This window comes from Ranitomeya variabilis, chromosome 7 (genome assembly GCF_051348905.1).
Source record: "Ranitomeya variabilis isolate aRanVar5 chromosome 7, aRanVar5.hap1, whole genome shotgun sequence".
Classification (NCBI taxonomy): domain Eukaryota; kingdom Metazoa; phylum Chordata; class Amphibia; order Anura; family Dendrobatidae; genus Ranitomeya; species Ranitomeya variabilis.
Genome location: NC_135238.1, coordinates 36,997,179 through 37,019,867, shown reverse-complemented (window position 1 = coordinate 37,019,867; position 22,689 = coordinate 36,997,179). Strand labels below are relative to the sequence as shown.

Genomic DNA, 22,689 nt, shown 5'->3' with positions numbered 1-22,689 from the left:
ACCTGGTAAATACGAGACAACAAAGTCAAAACGGGAGAAAAACAATGACCAGCGGGCCTGTCTAGGATTCAGGCGTTTAGCAGACTCGAGATACATCAGATTTTTGTGATCAGTCAAGACCACCACACGATGCTTAGCACCCTCGAGCCAATGACGCCACTCCTCAAATGCCCATTTCATGGCCAACAACTCCCGATTGCCCACATCATAATTTCGCTCTGCAGGCGAAAACTTCCTAGAGAAAAAGGCGCAAGGTCTCATAACAGAGCAACCAGGGCCTCTCTGCGACAAAACGGCCCCTGCTCCAATCTCTGAAGCATCCACCTCAACTTGAAAGGGAAGCGAGACATCAGGCTGGCACAAAACAGGCGCCGAAGTAAACCGACGTTTCAACTCCTGGAAAGCCTCCACGGCAGCAGGAGCCCAATTAACCACATCGGAGCCCTTCTTGGTCATATCCGTCAAAGGTTTCACAATGCTAGAAAAGTTAGCGATAAAACGACGGTAGAAGTTAGCGAAACCCAAGAACTTCTGAAGACTCTTAACTGACGAGGGCTGAGTCCAATCAAGAATAGCTCGGACCTTGACTGGGTCCATCTCCACAGCAGAAGGGGAAAAAATGAACCCCAAAAAGGGAACCTTCTGTACACCAAAAAGACACTTTGAGCCCTTGACAAACAAAGAATTTTCACGCAAAATTTTAAAGACCATCCTGACCAGCTCCACATGCGAGTCCCAATTATCAGAAAAAAACAGAATATCATCCAGATAAACGATCAGAAATTTATCCAGATAGTTCCGGAAAATGTCATGCATAAAGGACTGAAAAACTGAAGGGGCATTAGAGAGCCCAAAAGGCATCACCAAGTACTCAAAATGACCTTCGGGCGTATTGAATGCGGTTTTCCATTCATCCCCTTGCTTAATGCGCACAAGGTTGTACGCACCATGAAGGTCTATCTTGGTAAACCACTTGGCACCTTTAATCCGGGCAAACAAGTCAGACAACAGCGGCAAAGGATACTGAAATTTGACAGTGATCTTATTTAAAAGCCGATAGTCAATACAAGGCCTCAAAGATCCGTCCTTTTTAGCCACAAAAAAGAATCCCGCACCAAGAGGGGAAGAAGACGGACGGATGTGTCCTTTCTCCAGAGACTCCTTGATATATGAACGCATAGCGGTATGTTCAGGTATCGACAGATTAAACAGTCTTCCCTTAGGAAACTTACTGCCTGGAATCAAATCTATTGCACAGTCACATTCCCTATGAGGAGGCAATGCACTGGACCTGGACTCGCTAAAGACATCCTGATAATCAGACAAGTACTCCGGAACTTCCGAAGGCGTAGAAGAAGCAATAGACACAGGCAGGGAATCCTCATGAATACCACGACAGCCCCAACTAGACACTGACATAGCCTTCCAGTCAAGGACTGGATTATGGGTCTGTAACCATGGCAGCCCCAAAACAACCAAATCATGCATTTTATGTAGAACGAGAAAACGCATCACCTCGCGGTGTTCAGGAGTCATGCACATGGTAACCTGTGTCCAATACTGCGGCTTATTTTCTGCCAATGGCGTAGCATCAATACCCCTAAGAGGGATAGGATTTTCTAATGGTTCAAGAATAAAACCACAGCGCTTAGCAAATGAGAGATCCATAAGACTCAGGGCAGCACCTGAATCTACAAACGCCATGACAGGATAAGATGACAGTGAGCAAATCAAAGTTACAGACAGAATAAACTTAGGATGCAAATTACCAACGGTGACAGGACTAACAACCTTAGATATACGTTTAGAGCATGCTGAGATAACATGTGTAGAATCACCACAGTAGTAGCACAAGCCATTCCGGCGTCTATGAATTTTCCTCTCATTTCTAGTCAGGATTCTATCACATTGCATCAAATCAGGTGTCCGTTCAGACAACACCATGAGGGAATTTGCGGTTTTTCTATCACATTGCATCACATCAGGTGTCTGTTCAGACAACAACATGAGGGAATTTGCGGTTTTGCGCTCCCGCAACCGCCGGTCAATTTGAATAGCCAGGGACATGGTATCATTCAGACCTGTGGGAATGGGAAAACCCACCATAACATTCTTAATGGCCTCAGAAAGGCCATTTCTAAAATTAGCGGCCAGTGCACACTCGTTCCAATGTGTCAGCACGGACCATTTCCGAAATTTTTGGCAATACACCTCTGCCTCGTCCTGGCCCTGAGACATAGCCAGCCAGGCTTTCTCTGCCTGAATCTCAAGATTGGGTTCCTCATAAAGTAAACCGAGCGCCAGAAAAAACGCATCAATATCAGCCAATGCCGGATCTCCTGGCGCCAACGAAAAAGCCCAATCCTGAGGGTCACCCCGTAAGAATGAAATAACAATTTTTACTTGTTGAGCAGAGTCTCCAGACGAACAAGGTTTCAGGGACAAAAATAATTTACAATTATTCCTGAAATTCCTAAACTTAAATCGGTCTCCTGAAAACAGTTCAGGAATCGGAATCTTGGGTTCAGACCTAGGATTTCTGGTAACATAATCTTGTATACCCTGCACACGAGCGGCAAGCTGGTCCACACTTGTAATCAAGGTCTGGACATTCATGTCTGCAGCAAGCTTAAGCCACTCTGAGGTAAAGGGGAAAAGAAAAAAAAAAATGAGAGAGGGAAAAAAAACCTCAAAATTCTCTTTCTTATAATCCCACTTCTGCAATGCATTAAACATTTAATACGGTCCTGGCATACTGTTATGACCCCAGTGGACAGGGTCTCAGAGGAACGTGTAAGTCTGCAAGATACAAAAATCCAGCTCATAGGGCTGTGGTAACTGGGTTGACCAAATAGCTACTCCTAACGCCAACACCAGAAGTAGCCGGGGATCATGCCTACGGTGATCGCTAGATGACTCGCGCCAGCCGGAGAATCTAACTACCCCTAGGAGAAGAAAACAAAGACCTCTCTTGCCTCCAGAGAAAGGGACCCCAAAGCAAGATACAAGCCCCCCACAAATAATAACGGTGAGGTAAGAGGAAATGACAAACACAGAAATGAACCAGGTTCAGCAAAGAGAGGCCAGCTTACTAATAGCAGAATAAAGCAAGATAACTTATCTGGTCAACAAAAACCCTATAAAAATCCACGCTGGAGATTCAAGAACCCCCGAACCGTCTAACGGTCCGGGGGGAGAACACCAGCCCCCTAGAGCTTCCAGCAAAGGTCAGGATACAGATAGGAACAAGCTGGACAAAAATACCAAACAAAACAAAAGCAAAAAGCAAAGAAGCAGACTTAGCTTGAAAAACAGGAACCAGGATCAGAGGACAAGAGCACAACAGATTAGCTCTGATTTCAACGATGCCAGGCATTGAACTGAAGGTCCAGGGAGCTTATATAGCAACGCCCCTGAACTAACGGCCCAGGTGAGGATATAGGAAAAGACAGACGCTCAAGAGTCAAATCACTAATGACCACTAGAGGGAGCAAAAAGGAAAATCACAACAGTTCTCCTCCACTGAATATAGCTGTTGTGAACTCTGTTTTCAGGCTCCCTCTTGTGGTCACTGGTGGTATGGTGTGACTTTTGCTTTGGGCTCCCCCTGGTGGCTTTGTTTGTTATCCTGCTGGTCTCTGGCTATCAGCTGGTTCGTTATCCTCTGGGAGGTTCCTATATAGCTCTGTTTTGCTTTCACTTGTTGCCGGCTGTCGATGTAATCAGTGCTACTCAGATTCCTTCTGACTAACTTGCTCCCAGTCCATCCAGGACAAGCTAAGTTTTGTTTGCTCATTTTTTGATCAGCAGTGTTTATCATGTTTTCTTGTCCAGCTTGCTAAAATGTGATTCCCTCGCTTGCTGGATGCTCTAGTGGACTGAGTTTCTCCCCACACACCATTAGTTGGTGCGTGGGTTCTTGAAATCTCAGGATGGATATTTTGTAAGGGTTTTTTATTGATCGCATAGACCCCTGCTCTATTTTCTGCTTTCTAGTACTAGTGGGCCTCTTTTGCTGAATCTGATTTCATCCCTACGTATGTGCCTTCTTCTTACTTCACCGTTAATATTTGTTGGGGGCTTCTATATCTTTGGGGATTATTTCTCTGGAGGCAAGCGAGGTCTTTCTTTCTCTTTAGGGGTAGCTAGTTCCTCAGGCTGGCTCGAGACGTCTAGGAATTTTTTAGGCACGTTCACCGGCTACCTCTATTTGTGTTGGATAGGTTCAGATTTGCGATCAGTCTAGTTACCATCTCCCTAGAGCTTGTCCTTAGTTTATTCACTTGCTGGTCTATTCGTGATCCTCAGCCACTAAGGATCATAACAGTACAGCCGGCCCATAAAGTGTTAATTGCATGGCAGAAGCAGGAGAAAAGAAGCCTTGAGAAATTTTTTTTTTTTTTTTTGCCGTGTGTCTAGCTGCTGTGGCTAGCTTCTCTCCTCCTCTTAATCTTGGTGTGGCTCTGAGTTCAGCTGCTGACATGGATGTCCAGAGCTTGGCTTCCAGTCTGGATCATCTTGCTGCTAGGGTTCAAAGTATTCAGGATTTTGTTGTTCACAGTCCTATGTCAGAGCCTAGAATACCTATTCCGGAGTTGTTTTCTGGAGATAGATCTAGGTTCCTGAATTTTAGGAACAATTGTAAGTTGTTTCTTTCTTTGAAACCTCGTTCCTCTGGTGATGCCGTTCAGCAAGTTAAGATTATCATTTCCTTTTTGCGCGGTGACCCTCAAGATTGGGCCTTCGCATTGGCGCCAGGGGATCCTGCATTGCTTAGTGTAGATGCGTTTTTTCTAGCCCTTGGATTGCTCTATGAGGAACCTAATCTTGAGAACCAGGCTGAAAAAACGTTATTGGCCCTCTCGCAGGGGCAAGATGAAGCAGAGGTGTACTGCCAGAAATTTCGGAAATGGTCGGTGCTTACTCAGTGGAATGAGTGTGCCCTGGCTGCAAATTTCAGAGAAGGTCTTTCTGAAGCCATTAAGAATATCATGGTGGGGTTCCCTACGCCTGCAGGTCTGAATGAGTCAATGACTCTGGCCATTCAGATTGATCGGCGCTTGCGGGAGAGCAAACCTGTGCACCATTTGGCGGTGTCTTCTGAACAGACACCTGAATCTATGCAATGTGACAGAATTCTGACCAGAAGTGAACGGCAAAATTATAGACGGCAAAATGGGTTGTGCTTTTACTGTGGTGACTCAGCTCATGTTATCTCAGCATGCTCTAAGCGCAAAAAAAAGGTTGATAAATCTGTCACCATTGGTACTTTACAGCCTAAGTTCATTTTGTCTGTTACCTTGATTTGTGCCCTGTCATCTTACCCGGTTAATGCATATGTAGATTCAGGTGCCGCCCTGAGTCTGATGGATTGGTCATTTGCCAGGCGCTGTGGTTTTGATTTGGAGCCTTTAAAATTCCCTATTCCACTAAGGGGAATTGATTCTACACCATTGGCTACGAATAGACCTCAGTACTGGACACAAGTGACCATGTGCATGACTCCTGTTCATCAGGAGGTGATTCGCTTTCTTGTACTGCATAATTTGCATGATGTCGTCGTGTTGGGTCTACCATGGTTGCAGACTCATAATCCAGTCCTGGATTGGAAAGCTATGTCGGTGTCAAGTTGGGGTTGTCAGGGAATTCATGGTGACGCTCCGGTGGTGTCAATTGCTTCGTCCACTCCTTCTGAAGTCCCTACGTTTTTGTCAGACTACCAGGATGTATTTGAGGAGCCCAAACTCAATTCTCTACCTCCTCATAGGGACTGTGATTGTGCTATAAATTTGATTCCTGGTAGTAAGTTTCCTAAGGGACGACTTTTCAATTTATCTGTGCCGGAGCATGCTGCCATGGGGAGTTATATAAAGGAGTCTTTAGAGAAGGGACATATTCGCCCGTCCTCATCCCCTCTTGGTGCAGGATTCTTTTTTGTGGCTAAAAAGGATGGTTCCCTGAGACCCTGTATTGATTATCGCCTTTTGAATAAAATCACGGTCAAATTTCAGTATCCTTTGCCATTGTTAACTGATTTGTTTGCTCGCGTTAGGGGGTCTAGTTGGTTCACCAAGATAGATCTTCGTGGTGCGTATAACCTTGTGCGTATAAAACAGGGTGATGAATGGAAAACTGCATTTAATACGCCTGAAGGCCATTTTGAGTACTTGGTGATGCCTTTTGGACTTTCTAATGCTCCTTCAGTCTTTCAGTCCTTTATGCATGACATCTTCCGTGAATATCTGGATAAGTTTATGATTGTGTATCTGGATGATATTCTGGTTTTTTCGGATGATTGGGAGTCTCATGTTAAGCAGGTCAGGATGGTCTTTCAAGTCCTGCGTGACAATGCTTTATTTGTGAAGGGCTCAAAATGTCTTTTTGGAGTCCAGAAGATTTCTTTTTTGGGTTTCATTTTTTCTCCTTCTACTATTGAGATGGACCCTGTCAAGGTTCAGGCTATTCATGACTGGACGCAGCCTACATCTGTTAAGAGTCTTCAGAAGTTCTTGGGTTTTGCTAATTTTTACCGTCGCTTCATAGCTAATTTTTCTGGCGTTGTTAAGCCTTTGACGGATTTGACCAAGAAGGGTTCTGATGTGACTAATTGGTCTTCTGCGGCTGTGGAGGCCTTTCGGGAGCTGAAGCATCGGTTTTCTTCAGCTCCGGTCTTGTGTCAGCCAGATGTCTCACTTCCCTTCCAGGTGGAGGTTGATGCTTCCGAGATTGGAGCGGGGGCTGTTTTGTCGCAGAGAAGCCCCGATGGCTCTGTGATGAAGCCATGTGCTTTCTTTTCTAGAAAGTTTTCGTCTGCCGAGCGGAATTATGATGTCGGTAATCGGGAGCTGTTGGCTATGAAGTGGGCATTTGAGGAGTGGCGACATTGGCTCGAGGGAGCTAAACATCGTGTGGTGGTCTTGACTGATCACAAGAATTTGATTTATCTCGAGTCGGCCAAGCGGCTGAATCCCAGACAGGCTCGTTGGTCGTTGTTTTTCTCTCGTTTTGATTTCATGGTCTCGTACCTGCCGGGTTCGAAGAATGTGAAGGCTGATGCTCTTTCTAGGAGTTTTGTGCCTGACTCTCCTGGAGATTCAGAGCCGGCTGGTATCCTTAGAGAAGGGGTGATTTTGTCTGCCATCTCCCCAGATTTGCGACGTGTGCTGCAAGAGTTTCAGGCGGATAGACCTGACCGCTGTCCACCGGAGAGACTGTTTGTCCCGGATAGATGGACCAACAGAGTCATCTCCGAGGTTCATTCTTCGGTGTTGGCGGGCCATCCTGGAATATTTGGTACCAGAGACTTGGTGGCCAGGTCTTTTTGGTGGCCTTCCTTGTCGCGGGATGTGCGTTCCTTTGTGCAGTCTTGTGGAATTTGTGCTCGGGCGAAGCCTTGCTGTTCTCGTGCCAGTGGTTTGCTGTTACCTTTGCCTGTCCCGAAGAGGCCTTGAACGCACATTTCCATGGATTTTATTTCAGATCTCCCTGTCTCTCAGAGAATGTCTGTCATCTGGGTGGTGTGTGATCGTTTTTCTAAGATGGTCCATTTGGTGCCCTTGCCTAAGTTGCCTTCCTCCTCCGAGTTGGTTCCACTGTTTTTTCAAAATGTGGTTCGTTTGCACGGGATTCCTGAGAACATTGTTTCTGACAGAGGATCCCAGTTTGTGTCTAGATTTTGGCGGACCTTTTGTGCTAAGTTGGGCATTGAATTGTCTTTTTCGTCGGCCTTCCATCCTCAGACGAATGGCCAAACCGAGCGAACTAATCAGACCTTGGAGACTTATTTAAGATGTTTTGTTTCTGCTGACCAGGACGACTGGGTTACTTTTTTGCCGTTGGCCGAGTTTGCCCTTAATAATCTGGCTAGTTCTGCTACTTTGGTTTCTCCTTTTTTTTGCAATTCGGGGTTTCATCCTCGTTTTTCCTCGGGTCAGGTGGAGCCTTCTGACTGTCCTGGAGTGGATGTTGTGGTGGATAGGTTGCATCAGATTTGGAATCATGTGGTGGACAATTTGAAGTTGTCACAAGAGAAGGCTCAGCTCTTTGCTAACCGCCGTCGCTGTGTGGGTCCCCGACTTCGTGTTGGGGACTTGGTGTGGTTGTCTTCTCGCTTCGTTCCTATGAAGGTCTCCTCTCCTAAGTTCAAGCCTCGGTTTATCAGTCCTTATAAGATTCTGGAAGTCCTTGGCCCTGTGTCATTCCGTCTGGACCTCCCGGCATCATTTGCTATTCATAATGTGTTCCATCGCTCGTTGTTGCTGAGGTATGTGGTACCTGTGGTTCCTCCGGTTGAGCCTCCTGCCCCGGTGCTGGTTGAGGGAGAATTGGAATACGTGGTGGATAAGATCTTGGATTCTCGTGTTTCTAGACGGAGGCTCGAGTATTTGGTCAAGTGGAAGGGCTATGGTCAGGAGGATAATTCTTGGGTTGTCGCCTCTGATGTTCATGCGGCCGATTTGGTTCGTGCCTTCCATGTGGCTCATCCTGATCGCCCTGGGGGTTTTCATGAGGGTTCGGTGACCCCTCCTTAAGGGGGGGGTACTGTTGTGAACTCTGTTTTCAGGCTCCCTCTTGTGGTCACTGGTGGTATGGTGTGACTTTTGCTTTGGGCTCCCCCTGGTGGCTTTGTTTGTTATCCTGCTGGTCTCTGGCTATCAGCTGGTTCGTTATCCTCTGGGAGGTTCCTATATAGCTCTGTTTTGCTTTCACTTGTTGCCGGCTGTCGATGTAATCAGTGCTACTCAGATTCCTTCTGACTACCTTGCTCCCAGTCCATCCAGGACAAGCTAAGTTTTGTTTGCTCATTTTTTGATCAGCAGTGTTTATCATGTTTTCTTGTCCAGCTTGCTAAAATGTGATTCCCTCGCTTGCTGGATGCTCTAGTGGACTGAGTTTCTCCCCACACACCATTAGTTGGTGCGTGGGTTCTTGAAATCTCAGGATGGATATTTTGTAAGGGTTTTTTATTGATCGCATAGACCCCTGCTCTATTTTCTGCTTTCTAGTACTAGTGGGCCTCTTTTGCTGAATCTGATTTCATCCCTACATATGTGCCTTCTTCTTACTTCACCGTTAATATTTGTTGGGTGCTTCTATATCTTTGGGGATTATTTCTCTGGAGGCAAGCGAGGTCTTTCTTTCTCTTTAGGGGTAGCTAGTTCCTCAGGCTGGCTCGAGACGTCTAGGAATTTTTTAGGCACGTTCACCGGCTACCTCTATTTGTGTTGGATAGGTTCAGATTTGCGATCAGTCTAGTTACCATCTCCCTAGAGCTTGTCCTTAGCTTATTCACTTGCTGGTCTATTCGTGATCCTCAGCCACTAAGGATCATAACATAGCTGAGCTTCAATCTTCAGGCTTTCGGCCTATATCAGATGTTAAACGGCAATTGGCCTACTTGTTTGGTTGGGCCTACTAACGGTGTCTGCCGCTGCTTGGTGTTCTCCTCCACTTAATATAACTGAGCTTCAATTTTCAGACTTTCGGCCTGCAGAAAATATGAAACGGCATTTGGCCTACTTGTTTGGTTGGGCCCTACTAACAGTGTCTGCTGCTCCTTGGTGTTCTCCTCCACTGAATATAGCTGAGCTTCGATCTTCAGGCTTTCGGCCTATATCAGATATTAAACAGCATTTGGCCTACTAGTTTGTTTGGGCCCTAGTAACGGTGTCTGCCGCTCCTTGCTTTTCTCCTCCACTGAACAAAGCTGAGCTTCAATCTTCAGGCTTTCGGCCTATAGGAAATTTTAAACTGCATTTGGCCTACTAGTTTGGTTGGGCCCTAGTAACGGTGTCTGCCGCTCCTTGCTTTTTTCCTCCACTGAACAAAGCTGAGCTTCAATCTTCAGGCTTTCGGCCTATAGGAAATTTTAAACTGCATTTGGCCTACTAGTTTGGTTGGGCCCTAGTAACGGTGTCTGCCGCTCCTTGCTTTTCTCCTCCACTGAACAAAGCTAAGCTTCAATCTTCAGGCTTTCGGCCTATAGGAAATTTTAAACTGCATTTGGCCTACTAGTTTGGTTGGGCCCTAGTAACGGTGTCTGCCGCTCCTTGCTTTTTTCCTCCACTGAACAAAGCTGAGCTTCAATCTTCAGGCTTTCGGCCTATAGGAAATTTTAAACTGCATTTGGCCTACTAGTTTGGTTGGGCCCTAGTAACGGTGTCTGCCGCTCCTTGCTTTTCTCCTCCACTGAACAAAGCAAAGCTTCAATCTTCAGGCTTTCGGCCTATAGGAAATTTTAAACTGCATTTGGCCTACTAGTTTGGTTGGGCCCTAGTAACGGTGTCTGTCACTCCTTGGTGTTCTCCTGTGCTTTTCTCCTGTGCTTCAATCTTCAGGCTTTCAGCCTATAGGAAATTTTAAACTGCATTTGGCCTACTAGTTTGGTTGGGCCCTAGTAACGGTATCTGCCGCTCCTTGGTGTTCTCCTGTGCTTTTCTCCTGTGCTTCTATCTTCAGGCTTTCGGCCTATATTTACAATATGAAACTGCATTTGGCCTACTACTTTGGTTGGTCCCTAGTAACGGTGTCTGCCGCTCCTTGGTGTTCTCATCCACTGAATATAGCTGAGCTTCAATCTTCAGGCTTTCGGCCTATATCAGATATTAACCTGCATTTGGCCTACTTGTTTGGTTGGGCCTACTAACGGTGTCTGCCGCTGCTTGGTGTTCTCCACTGAACAAAGCAGTGCCGCCTGTTTACTCCTGTTACCAATTTTGAACTGCATTTAGCCTACTTTATTCTTTGGGACTATATCTGTGTTTCCTCCTCATCCTGCCCATTGCCCAGCCAGTGCTAGATGAGTCTGCTGATACATTGACCCAGAGCACCACATTCCCCTTGCACTTTACACAGCCAGAATCTGACCCTGCTGAAAGTGAGGTTCCCCTTCCCGCATACTATACCAACTTACATGGGGACAAAAAGGAAGGTGCAGATGAAAGTGCAGGTTCCTTCATGAGGTGGGGGGGCATACTCGTTGGCGACATCACTGGCACAGGGCCCCTCATAGTACGCAAAAGTGTCTCTGCCGGTGGGAGGCGCCCCCACCATCAAACACACCACCGTACTTTGAGGGGCCCTGTGCCAGTGCCAATGCGAACGAGTGGACCCCCCTGCTTGCTCGGGATCACAGCACTTGCAAAGTTTTAATACTTATCTCTCCCGGCTCCACCGCCGTGACGTAGTCCGCGTTCCCTGGGCCCACAAAAAACTTGAGCCAGCCCTACCCCCCTCCCCACAACTTTTGCCAAATGATCCCCAATTTTCAATGCTTAACTATTATTATAAGGTAAATTAAGATTCACAAGCTTAAGTGACAAGAATTGATGTTTTTGACATTAAAATGGGCACTGTAGGTGTTTTCCTGTCCTCCACTCACTGCCGACTTTGATTCCCCATTGACTTACATTGGGTTTCGTGTTTCGGTCGATCACCGACTTTTCACGATAATCGACCGATTTCACTTGACCCGACTTTTGACAAAGCCGGGTTTCGCGAAACCCGACTCGATCCTAAAAAAGTTAAAGTCGCTCAACCCTAGCTGCCACCACTCACCGAACACACGGGCAATGAGTCCCAGAAATATTACTAATACTGTCTACTAACAAACCTTAGGCTATGGATTCTTTAGAACATACAAGGTTCAGCTGTTAAAGTTTATGCTTTAATGCAAAAAGTACAGTGCTTACAGTAAAGAAAAAAGATTTGAAAATATGATAATAAAAAGACATACAGGTATGCAAAACAGTATAAAATAAGCAGGAGAAAACTTACAGAAATAGCTAACTTGTAGTCTGCTTCTGCTCCCTGAGGAGGGGGGTGAATATGGGCTGGAACACATCAGCTTCCAAGGCTGCCCTCACATGTGAACAATTTTGAATGTATACAAGCCTAATTTATAGAGTCACCCTGGAGGTCAGATTTCTAGACCAGCCCCTCAAGTTAATATTCTAATTGCTTGTTTTTGATTGGACAACGGCTGCACCCCCAATGAATATATTATTTTCTCTGAGATCTTTGTGTAAAGCTTCCCACAGATAGATAGTGTCAGGCTGTAATTGACATCTTTGTTCCAAAGAGCCGAAGGTATGAAGCGCTTCCTCTCTTTCCTGGTCCTAGCAAGGCCCCCTGGCGAGATTGGAGACAGAAGTCTGCTGTCTCATGATAATACATATTAACACCTGGGTGAGACATGCAGCCTTCAGGACAGATGTTAAATTATTACTAGTCACACAATAAACCTATCAATAGTTCACTGCACACATGTATATTTATACATATTTCACTACAGTTCCTTACAATTAATGTACAATATCCAATTAATATTCTGTTTACCCTTTCTCTAATTTAGTTGGTCACTGTACTGAAGAAGAACAGTCCTTCTCAGACATTCACCAAATACAGTGGGTATAAGATGAACATAATAGGGAGTTTAAGGAAACAGACTGCTATGGTGGCTAGATAATACTGATTGTGTTCCTCTATTGATTTATTATTTCTATAGCACATACATATTTCACAGCTCACATTTTAGATGGGACTTGTACAGAGAATTACAGAATTACACACACCTCAGATCCTGTAGACTGTGAGCCCTCACGGGCAGGGTCCTCTCTCCTTCTGTACTTGTGTGTGCCTTGTTTTGCTTATGCTTATTGTGCTTGTCTATATCTGCCCCTTTCACATGTAAAGCGCCATGGAATAAATGGCGCTATAAAAATGTATAACAATAAAAATAATAAGTAAAATACCAAGAAGAGTGAGGGCCCTGAAAGGTAGATAGTAAAAAGTGATTATGTTGTCCTGTCGGTTATTAATACAATAAATAGGGTACTCACATAACGCTGCATGAACGAGTCACCAGCCACTATGTATACGAGTACTGACACAGCGGGCTATTAAGTGCATAGAGTGTGTGTGAACATATGCTATGAGGGTCTTGGTTTTGAAGAAAATTTTGTATGGGCAAAAAGGGATAGTTAGATAAGTGAGGAGATTTGATAGGCCAATCTAAAGAAATGTGTTTTTAGGCCACGCTTAAAATTGGGGTTATTGGGAACTAATCTAATTGTCAGAGGTAGTGAATTCCCAAAAAATTTGGTGAAGCACGTAAGAAGTCTTGGAGACGGGAGTGGGAGATTTGGATTATTGAGTATGTAAGTTTTAGGTCACTAAGTATGGAGGGCACAGATAAGGTGGTAGACTGAGATGAGGGAGGAGATGTAGGATGGTGCTGAACCGTAGAGCAGTTTATGAGTGAGAGTGATAAGTTTATATTGGACTCTGTATTGGATGGACAACCAGTGCAATGGCTGGCACAGGGTAGAGGCATCGGTGTACTGGTTGGAAAGAAATGTGATCCTGGCTGCTGCATTGAGGAAAGATTGGAGAGCGCAGCGTTTAGTAAGAGGGAGACCGATTAGTAGAGTGTTGTAATAGCCCTGACAAGAATGAATAAGAGTAATGGTTAGAGATTTTCCTGAGTCAATAGGTAAGAAAAGGTCAAATTCTAGAGATGTTTTTGAGATGTATGGTTAAAACCAGAAGTTTCCATACACTCTATAAAAAGACACATATCCATGTTTTTTCTCAACGTCTGACATGAAATCACAATAAACCTTTCCCGTTTTAGGTCAATTAGGATTACCATAATTATTAATATTTGCCAAATGCCAGAATAATGAGAGAGAATGTTTTAAGGCATTTTTATTACTTACTGCAAAGTCAAAAGTTTACATACATTTCATTAGTGTTTGGTACCATTGCCCTTAAACTGAATGACTTGGGTCAAATGTTTCGGATATCCTTCCACAAGCTTCTCACAATAGTTGGTCGGAATTTGGGCCGATTCCTCCTGACAAAACTGGTGTAACTGATCCAGGTTTGTTGGTTGCCTAGCTTTGCCTATAAATTTTCAATAGGATTGAGATCAGGGCTTTGTGATGGCCACTTGAAAACATTGAGTTTGTTATCCTTAAGCCACTTTGTTACCATTTTGGCAGCATGCTTCAGGTCATTGTCCATTTGGAAGATCTGGAAAGATCTGAGACAAACATGAACCTAAGATAGTGAACGTGCTGTTGGAGACTAATGGTAGAACCACACGTGGAAATGGCAATATTAAAATAGACATCTTTGTGAAGGAAGGAAACACAATGAGTTCAGTTTTTGACAGATTCATTTTTAGACGGAAAGACAATCACTTGTGTTTTGTAAAAATGCGTAAGTGATGTGAGGAGACGATGTGTATATTTGGGTGTCATCCTGATAGACATGGTACTGAAAACCAAATCTACTGATTGCTTGTCCTATAGTGGCAATATATAAGGAGAAAAGGAGGAGGCCAAGGACTGATCCTTGAGGAACATCGACAGTTAGCGGAAGAGGAGAGGAAGAGGAGCCAGCAAAACATACAGTGAGAAAGCGGTCGGAGAGATAGGAGGAGAACCAGCATAGCACAGTGTCCTGGAGGCCGATAGAGCAGAGCATAGTGAAGAGGAGCTGGTGATCCACAGCATCAGATGCTGGAGAGAGATCCAGGAGAATCAGCAGGGAGTAGTGATAATTAGGTTTAGCTGTTAGTAGATCTCATAGATTTTTTCATATTTCAAGTAAGTGAATAAGGAGCATTTTAGTATTCACACTGATAAATGTTACTGAGTACCTTATAGCGCACAGAAAAGTTGCTAGGTAAGAAAGACTAGTCTCTAATTAATTAAAGGGAATAATATTATGTATTGAATACATCAGGTTTTATGAGCATGTGCAAAGGTCATTGTGAAATCAAGGATAGCAGGGAGAGCTGTGACATCGCCTATTGTGATTGGTGGATCCTGTGTTATCAGCTGTGTATAGAGTTGTCACTAGTCATTGTAATCCTGCCTCTGATGATATGGAGTCTGTCTTCCTGAAAGCTAAGGAAGGATGTGGCTAAAAAAGCCCCAGTGGCCATTGTGAAAATTGCAAGATTACTATTGTTTTATTTTAAATAAAGATCTTAATAGTAAAAAGAAAAAAAAAAGTCACACAAATAGTAGGTCATTCTAGTCATTTTCTGATGATAGCTTCCTTATAAGTGAATTATTTTTATGTGAAAAACTAGACACTGCTGAAGCATTACATTTTCATAAAAGGGAGACCCTTTTTCTAACCCTAGTTAATGCCTATAATTAATTGATTGATGTGATGTGTCCTCTCTTTGATAAATAGGTTTGTACTATAATATTGTACAACGCTCCACAGAGATCACCATTCCTCTTATCAGTTGTTGTCCCCAATTAGGGTCACAACCTAAATCTGTCTCTCACTCACCTACACACTAGGACCAATAAGCCTACACGTATGCTTTTTAGAATATGGAAAAAAGTGGAGAACCTCGAGGAAACTCATGCAAGCCTACAAGGAGAACATACCAGCTTAAGTCTCATTTACACAAGTTTTGCGTGCATGTTTTGTGTTTTCTTATTTGCTACTATTATAGTCTATGGCCTTTTCACATACCCAAAGTCATGTCCGATATTGATCCATTTTGTGGATAAACCTTAGTGATTTGAGTGAATATGTGCTGCGTCCGTTTTTCACTGAGTAATGCTGGTAGAAGCCTGGGGAACTTGTGGTTTTTTCTCATATGAGAAAAATGGATGATATGCATGAATGGTAAAAAAAATCCATCCACAAGGACTAAAAATGTTTACAATTGGATCCACTATACTGATAAAAGTGATGTAGAAAATAAAACCTGAAAAGGACTCAATTCAGAGAATACACTTTTCTGGATTCTAACCTAGTGATGTAGGGTGGAGCGCCACTGACTGGTCGAGCTGTTCCCAATATACAACGTTGTTGAAATCGTCTGTACTTTTTGTTACAAGAAAATCTAAGAAGGAATTATTAATTTCCACAGCTGTATAATTATTATCCTTTCCTCGGATCACTCCTTGGCCTACATAAGAAACTAATGCAGAACATACAAGATCTGAAGAGTTTCATTTCCCAATGTTTGATGAATCGACGATTGGATTTAGATGCAAATGACGTCACAGGATATATTGATGCATATCTTCTGAAGCAGGAACAGGTGCGTTAATAGTGCATATGTTACCTTCATTTTCCTTTATAAGAAAAAAAGGGTGTGATATCAATTATTCTGGTTACATCTGAGGATTTTACAATCTACTTAGTGTTAGGTTTTGAGTTTCCACCGCTGCACAGGGGGAATCTCGAACCATCTCCGCTGCGGTCTCCCATTCTACTCCAGCCGCAGTGGAGTCTGCTCAGCAGAGACATCAGTCCCAGCATCTGGCTCAAGCTGATATTGTGCAGATGGTTACTGCTGTCATTCCTGACTCAGACATTGTAACCACCAGTACTGATCAGCGGCGAGCAGGCGCTACTGGGTCGAAGTCCTGCTTTTTCTCTTATGAGCATGCCCAAGGGATGACCTCTCATTGGAGGTCTGGGGTCACATGCTCAGGTCCTGTAGCAGCTCCTATTGGACCACTAGGAAGGTCCCGGAGAGCTTCTGCTATAAAAGGTTCACATGGCCGCATGGCAATGCGCTACTATAAACCTGTTATTGTGTGTATGTGGATGTATGCCTGTGATTGATGAAAGCTCCTAATCATTCCCATTCCTAGTGTTGTTGAATGCTTGCGAATGTTGGAGTTATCTAGCACCTTACAGTGCAATCCAGCACACTAATACGACAGTGACAAATCTCCAGCGACCAGTGCGCTTTCCTGGCCCTAGTCAGGGTGGTTAGTGGCGTCCGCCAGAGCGGCGCTGTACACACACTTGGTAAATGTTTAGTCTGAATTCCCTGGCACCGCAGTAGTGGCGCCGAGCACTAGTGGTCTAGAGGGACTCTTCTCCCAATCCTTGTGGCAGAGTTCTATGACCTGAACCTAGTGTCTCTTTGCGGTTCGGCGGCCCTGTGAAGCAACAGGGTTCGCCTCATTGTTCATACCGGATGAAGCTAACCTGTGTGTGTGATCACGTAATACCGCCATATACTGCCTGCCATTATCTAGCAGCAGGAGTTTCTCTGCACGGTGGACCCCGGGCAGCGAATGCAGCTTATACCTTCCATATTATTATTTGGTGCATTCCGCTAGCCCTAACACTCACGGTTGGTGTTAGGTGACGTGTAACCCTGTGGCTGAAAGTAAAAGTGAGATGGTAAATGCTGAACTATTTATACCAACACAATCATATTCAGTCAGCACAGAAGGTCTTGTGCTGAGAGCAGAGCAGAGGCACCGATGTTTGGGCACTGCTAGGGTTCATTTTTTGGATTTTAAGATGCAGCACAGGTTTAGACATATAGGAACATATGTCCCACCAATCAAAACTGTCCTGGCAGTATAAAAAAGTGGGTGTGGGGTCAATGTCACAATTGTTAATGACCTACAAGGCTGAATAGGGAGGCAATTGTTAGTGTTTCTGTTCAGTGTGTCTTATAAATCCAATCCAAGACCAATGTCTTCTCTTATTGGACTTGTTCACTTTTCCCATCTTTTTCATCTGGCTCAGACCGCTATGAAGACTTCTTCCAGCCACAATTTGTGTCTGCAGAGTTATGTTCACTGCCATTTTGCATCCTTGATCTGTATCCGTGTCCTTAGGTCCAAAAGTCTCTTCCCCTGCGTAACTTTTAGTCAGCTTTGGAGAGGGAGTTGCCCAGGACCCCTATCCTCATGCCAGCCCTGTAGTCAGTAATTGTACTCACATCACTGCCTTCGCATATAATACAACTAGGAAATTTAATGGGTCTCCCATTACGGTTCCTCTAGAGATGGCTTTCTTGCACAGGTACTAACCTCCCAATAACAAATGGGGTGGGTTTAACAGGGGCTGGGACCTTCTATATGAACGACCATATAGCCAATACATGGCATATTTCTTTACTTGGTATTTTTATTTTGGTATTTTTATATTATTAAAAGTTATTACTGGAATCATGCCAGTCATTTAATCGAAATTGAGTTTTTACATACATTCATCATTTGAAAACATTTAAGAGACATAACTTTGCTGAAATTGACACGAAAGCACACATGTCAAACTCTGTCTCACGGGCCAAATGTAACCCACAGGATGAGTATATTTGGCCCACAGTGCTGGGTGGGTCTCCTGCCGACATTGCACTTTCAACTAGATCTGCATCTTAGATGTCGATACAGTTGAAAGCAATGATGGAGGAGGGAGCGTCAGCTGACGCTCTCCCATGATTCCCCCTATACGTCTGACATCTCAGCGCAGCGGGCACAATTATGTCATTACAATGCACCCTCTTCATCGAGATATGCAGAGGATCTGATGACACCAAGAAGAGACCTGAGCAGTGGGAGAATGGGCAAAAGTGAACACTGTTGAGGAATTCACTGTGGGTGCATTATACTGTGTTTGGGGGCACTATTGTTGCATCACACTTTATTATTCAAGGTTTTTTTTATCATTTGTTATTAGAAATTTAAATTAGGCTATTGAGCCATATGCTTTTTCCGAGAACACATATCTGAAGACCTTCAGTTTATCCCGACAGACCTTTCAGAGCATATTTGTAAAGTTTTTAGACATTTCTTGAAACAATTGGGGCTCCATTTAACAATCTCCTTCTGATACTAATCAATAGCAGGATTGTGAATCTGCAACCGTGGAAGCCTCATTACCAACCCAGCAGGTAAATTATCCAATACGAAACAGGAGATGGATTCAGAGTGGAGTGCTCCCACTTGGAGAGTGAAATCCACCAATACCCTCTTGCCAAAATTCCAGGCTAATGGTGTCCTATCAAGGGCGAATATTTGAATGGGCCTATCTAAACTGATTGTCCCTAACTCTAAATTGAAAACCAGTCACAAATCAATAAAGCTAGCAGCAGACCCAAAGTCAATGAACGCCAATATTGATAATACCTGGTTCTCAAAGGATAACACTGTATTTATTAGTACTTTACCAGAGAAAGATTTTGTGCATGTGTTTTTTGCACAACACAAAGACTGTCAAGGCTAACCTCCAATGGATCCACCTTCGGTAAATGGACCTGCTGCAGGCAAGTATGACGGATAGCCTGCAGTTCAACAAATCTCTCACAGATTCTGCTGTCCATTCATATGGCCTGGGTCATGGCCTTTTCCAGAGAACAAGGGGCATCATGAAGAACCAGAGTCCTTAAAGGTTTTGGAAAGCTCTTTGAGCCATTGGCTCCTGAGAGCTGCACCGTTCCACAGAAATTCAGTGGACCACTGGTGGAACTTAGTACAGTAGTCCTTTGCTGTGCAACCTCTCTGTGCCAGGTTCATGATCTTAGTCATGTATCAGACCCAAACTGTCAAAAAAGCCATAAACAGAGAACTGTTCTGGGGCTTTTGGGGACAATGTAAATGCCCAGTTCTGAGGACACCTTCTCAGTAGAGACATAGCTATTCCCACTCCTCCCCCGATGACCGGATGCACATGGTAAACAATAACTGACAGCTTTCCCTAAATGCCCTGGTCTTTCTCTCCTGAAAATTAATTAGGAAGGGCTATTACAGGGGGGTTCGGGAGAGATCAACTGTGAATCAGGGGGTACCGACATCACAGCCCATGCTGGCAGTGGACTGCTGTAAGAAGTCTTCAACAAATTAATCATCTGATCCTGCAATTGGCATTGTGATGATGTTGGAGGTCAGAATACCTGGAGGATATTAGATCAGAGCAGAAGGTGATAAAAAGACAGACGGATAGAACAAGGTCAGACAATGAAAGATTTACAAGCAGAACTCAATGCATAGAGAGACAAACCACACTTAGCTAAATATATGTCAGGCATTGGTCTGGGAGTAACAGCCCCGTTAAGTAGCCTGGCAATCTCCTGGTGCTTTGAACACCTGGAGACAGCCAACGCCTCCCAGTCTTAGAGTGGACAGTCGAGCTGTCAATCAACACAGTGACAGTTTAGCATGCCCCTGTATCAGATTGGGTGACTGAGCTGTCAATCAAAGTACTGATATCTTCAGCATGTATCTGTACAAGATTGGACGCCTGAGCTGTCAATAACTGCATCCCAGACACACTGAGGGGTGCAACCGTAACATTTCCTTAATACTTCCCATTCAGGAAGCTATAGTCATGAGAACATTACTGTGACAAACTTAGCATTTCAGGCAAAAAAAATTTAAGCAAAAGGGGACAGTGAATACCAAATAAGAAACAGAAGCAGGTGATAATTACCTCGGAACAAGCTGATTATAGTAACATGGGGAATATTCGTGTTATATAATTTTAGGAAACATCGAAAGTTCAGACGTATTTTAATGAAGAAAATCTACTTACTTCCGTCCTGGATCTCTTCGCTGCTGGAACTGAAACCACATCTACAACAATCCGCTGGGGAATATTATTGATGATGAAGCATCCAGAGATTCAAAGTAATCTAATATATAAAGCTGAATGTGTGTGTGTATGTGTGTGCGTGTGTATGTCTGGGATTGGCATCTGCACCGTCGCAGCTACAGCCAAACTACAAGAGCAACAAATGTACCATATAGGAAATACGGCAGCTGTCAGTCACATGACCTGTCTATTATGTGTATGTGTGAGCTAATATATACTGCCAGGGGGTTGGGCTTCCTGTTGGCTGGGGATTTATCAGGCTGCCAATTTAGCTTACAAATACTGAGGTAAAAATGCTGACCAAGTAACGTGTGAACGAGGTCTAATACAGGAGGAGATGACATACAGGTACATACTATATACAGAGGAGATGACACACAGGTATATACTATATACAGGAGCAGATGACACACAGGTATATACTATATACAGGGGAGATAACATACAGGTATATACTATATACAGGAGGAGAGGACACACAGGTATATACTATATACAGGAGGAGATGACACACAGGTATATACTATATACAGGGGAGAGGACACACAGGTATATACTATATACAGGGGGAGATGACACACAGGTATATACTATATACAGGAGTAGATGACATACAGGTATATACTATATAATAGAGGAGATGACACATATGTATATAGAGGAGGAGATGACATACAGCAGGTATATACTATATACAGGGGAGATGACATACAGGTATATACTATATACAAGAGATGACATACAGGTATATACTATATATAGGAGGAGATGACATACAGGTAACAGGTATATACAGAAGAGATGACATATAGGTATATACTATATACAGGAGGAGATGACACATAGGTATATACAATATACAGGAGGAGATGACATACAGCAGGTATTGTTGTGAATTCTGCTCTTGGGTTCCCCCTGGTGGTTGCTGGTGGTAATGCAGTTGTCCCTGGGTTGCAATCCTGGGCAGGTGTTCCTGCTGATTGCAGCTCTGACTGGGGTATTTAGGTGTGCAGGATTCATTAGCCCTTGCCAGTTGTCCATTGTTCTTGGAGGTTATACATCTCTGTCTGGTTCCTCCTGCCCTGCTGCCAAATCAGCCAAGATAAGTGTCTGGTTTTGTTTCTGCTGCACACATGCGGTGTGCTTTACAATTCAGTGCTATTCATTGTTTTTTCTTGTCCAGCTTAGACTGTGTTTGGATACTTTCAGTCAAGTTGGATTCTCAGGAGATGCAGAGATACATTCCATATCTTTAGTTAGATGGTGGAATTTTTTGTATTATCTGCTGTGGATATTTTTAGGCTTTTAATACTGACCGCTTAGAATTCTGCTAAATCCTGATTTCTGCCTGCGTTTGTCTTTCCTCTTATACTCACAGTCAATATTTGTGGGGGGCTGCCTATCCTTGGGGGTTCTGCTCTGAGGCAAGATAGAATTCCCATTTCCATCTATAGGGGTATTTAGTCCTCCGGCTGTGTCGAGGTGTCTAGGATGTGTTAGGTACACCCCACGGCTACTTCTAGTTGCGGTGTCAGTTTAGGGTTTGCGGTCAGTACAGGTTCCACCTTCTCCTGAGAAAGTCTCATGCGGCTCCAAGGTCACCGGATCATAACAAGGTATATACTATTTACAGGGGAGATGACATACAGGTATATGTATGTATCTCTATGGAGCACCAAATCACCTTTTTCTGAAGGCTATCACTTTACCCAGATTTTCTGCTATTTATTCACTTTTGCATCATATTCTATTTACTGTATAATGGCCGTCTTTTTGATGACCGCCCCGGTAGAAATCAATTTTTAATTGCAATTTTACTATAATTGTATAAACAAATTATCAATTAAGTTGAAGTAATTCTAGCATATATTGTTTGCATTTATTGCATGTTTTATATTTTCTAATGTTCTAGCATGATGCTGACACTCAACCTAGACCGGGACATGTGATTTTTTGCAGAGTTTGACATTTTGATTGCACCTAAAATATCTTTATTCATAGCCAATAAAAATCCAAGTTTTAGTCTCTTCAAGCTTCATAACTTTGTTATGTGAAGGAGTATACAGGGAATTCTTGATGTAATCTCTAGCAGTCCAATAGAGAATGAATGGAGCCGCAGTGCTCATGCTTGATCTCCACTCTATTTCAAGATAACCTGTCATGTTCTCAAACACTATTAACCTGCAGATACAATCTGCAGGTCAATAACATTCCAAAGCTGCCTGGCCTCTGCACTGAATGCTCAGCTGCTGGGAGGAAATTAACTTTATTCCTCTAGGCAGCCTCTGGCTTTGGCCGGAGACACACTGG

At 43.8% G+C, this 22,689-nt stretch overlaps 1 protein-coding gene across 2 annotated transcripts in view; it reads left to right on the top strand.

Moving 5' to 3' along the window:
• The window catches only part of LOC143785754 (cytochrome P450 2K1-like), a 52,603-nt gene that overhangs the window by 21,294 nt on the left and 8,620 nt on the right, over positions 1 to 22,689 (top strand). The window contains exons 5-6 of one of the 2 annotated variants that reach the window (XM_077274846.1): positions 15,905 to 16,078; positions 20,273 to 20,414. In XM_077274846.1, coding sequence (XP_077130961.1) covers positions 15,905 to 16,078; positions 20,273 to 20,414 — 316 coding nt within the window. The remainder of the gene's footprint in view (positions 1 to 15,904; positions 16,079 to 20,272; positions 20,415 to 22,689) is intronic. The other variant, XM_077274847.1, reaches the window with a different exon arrangement.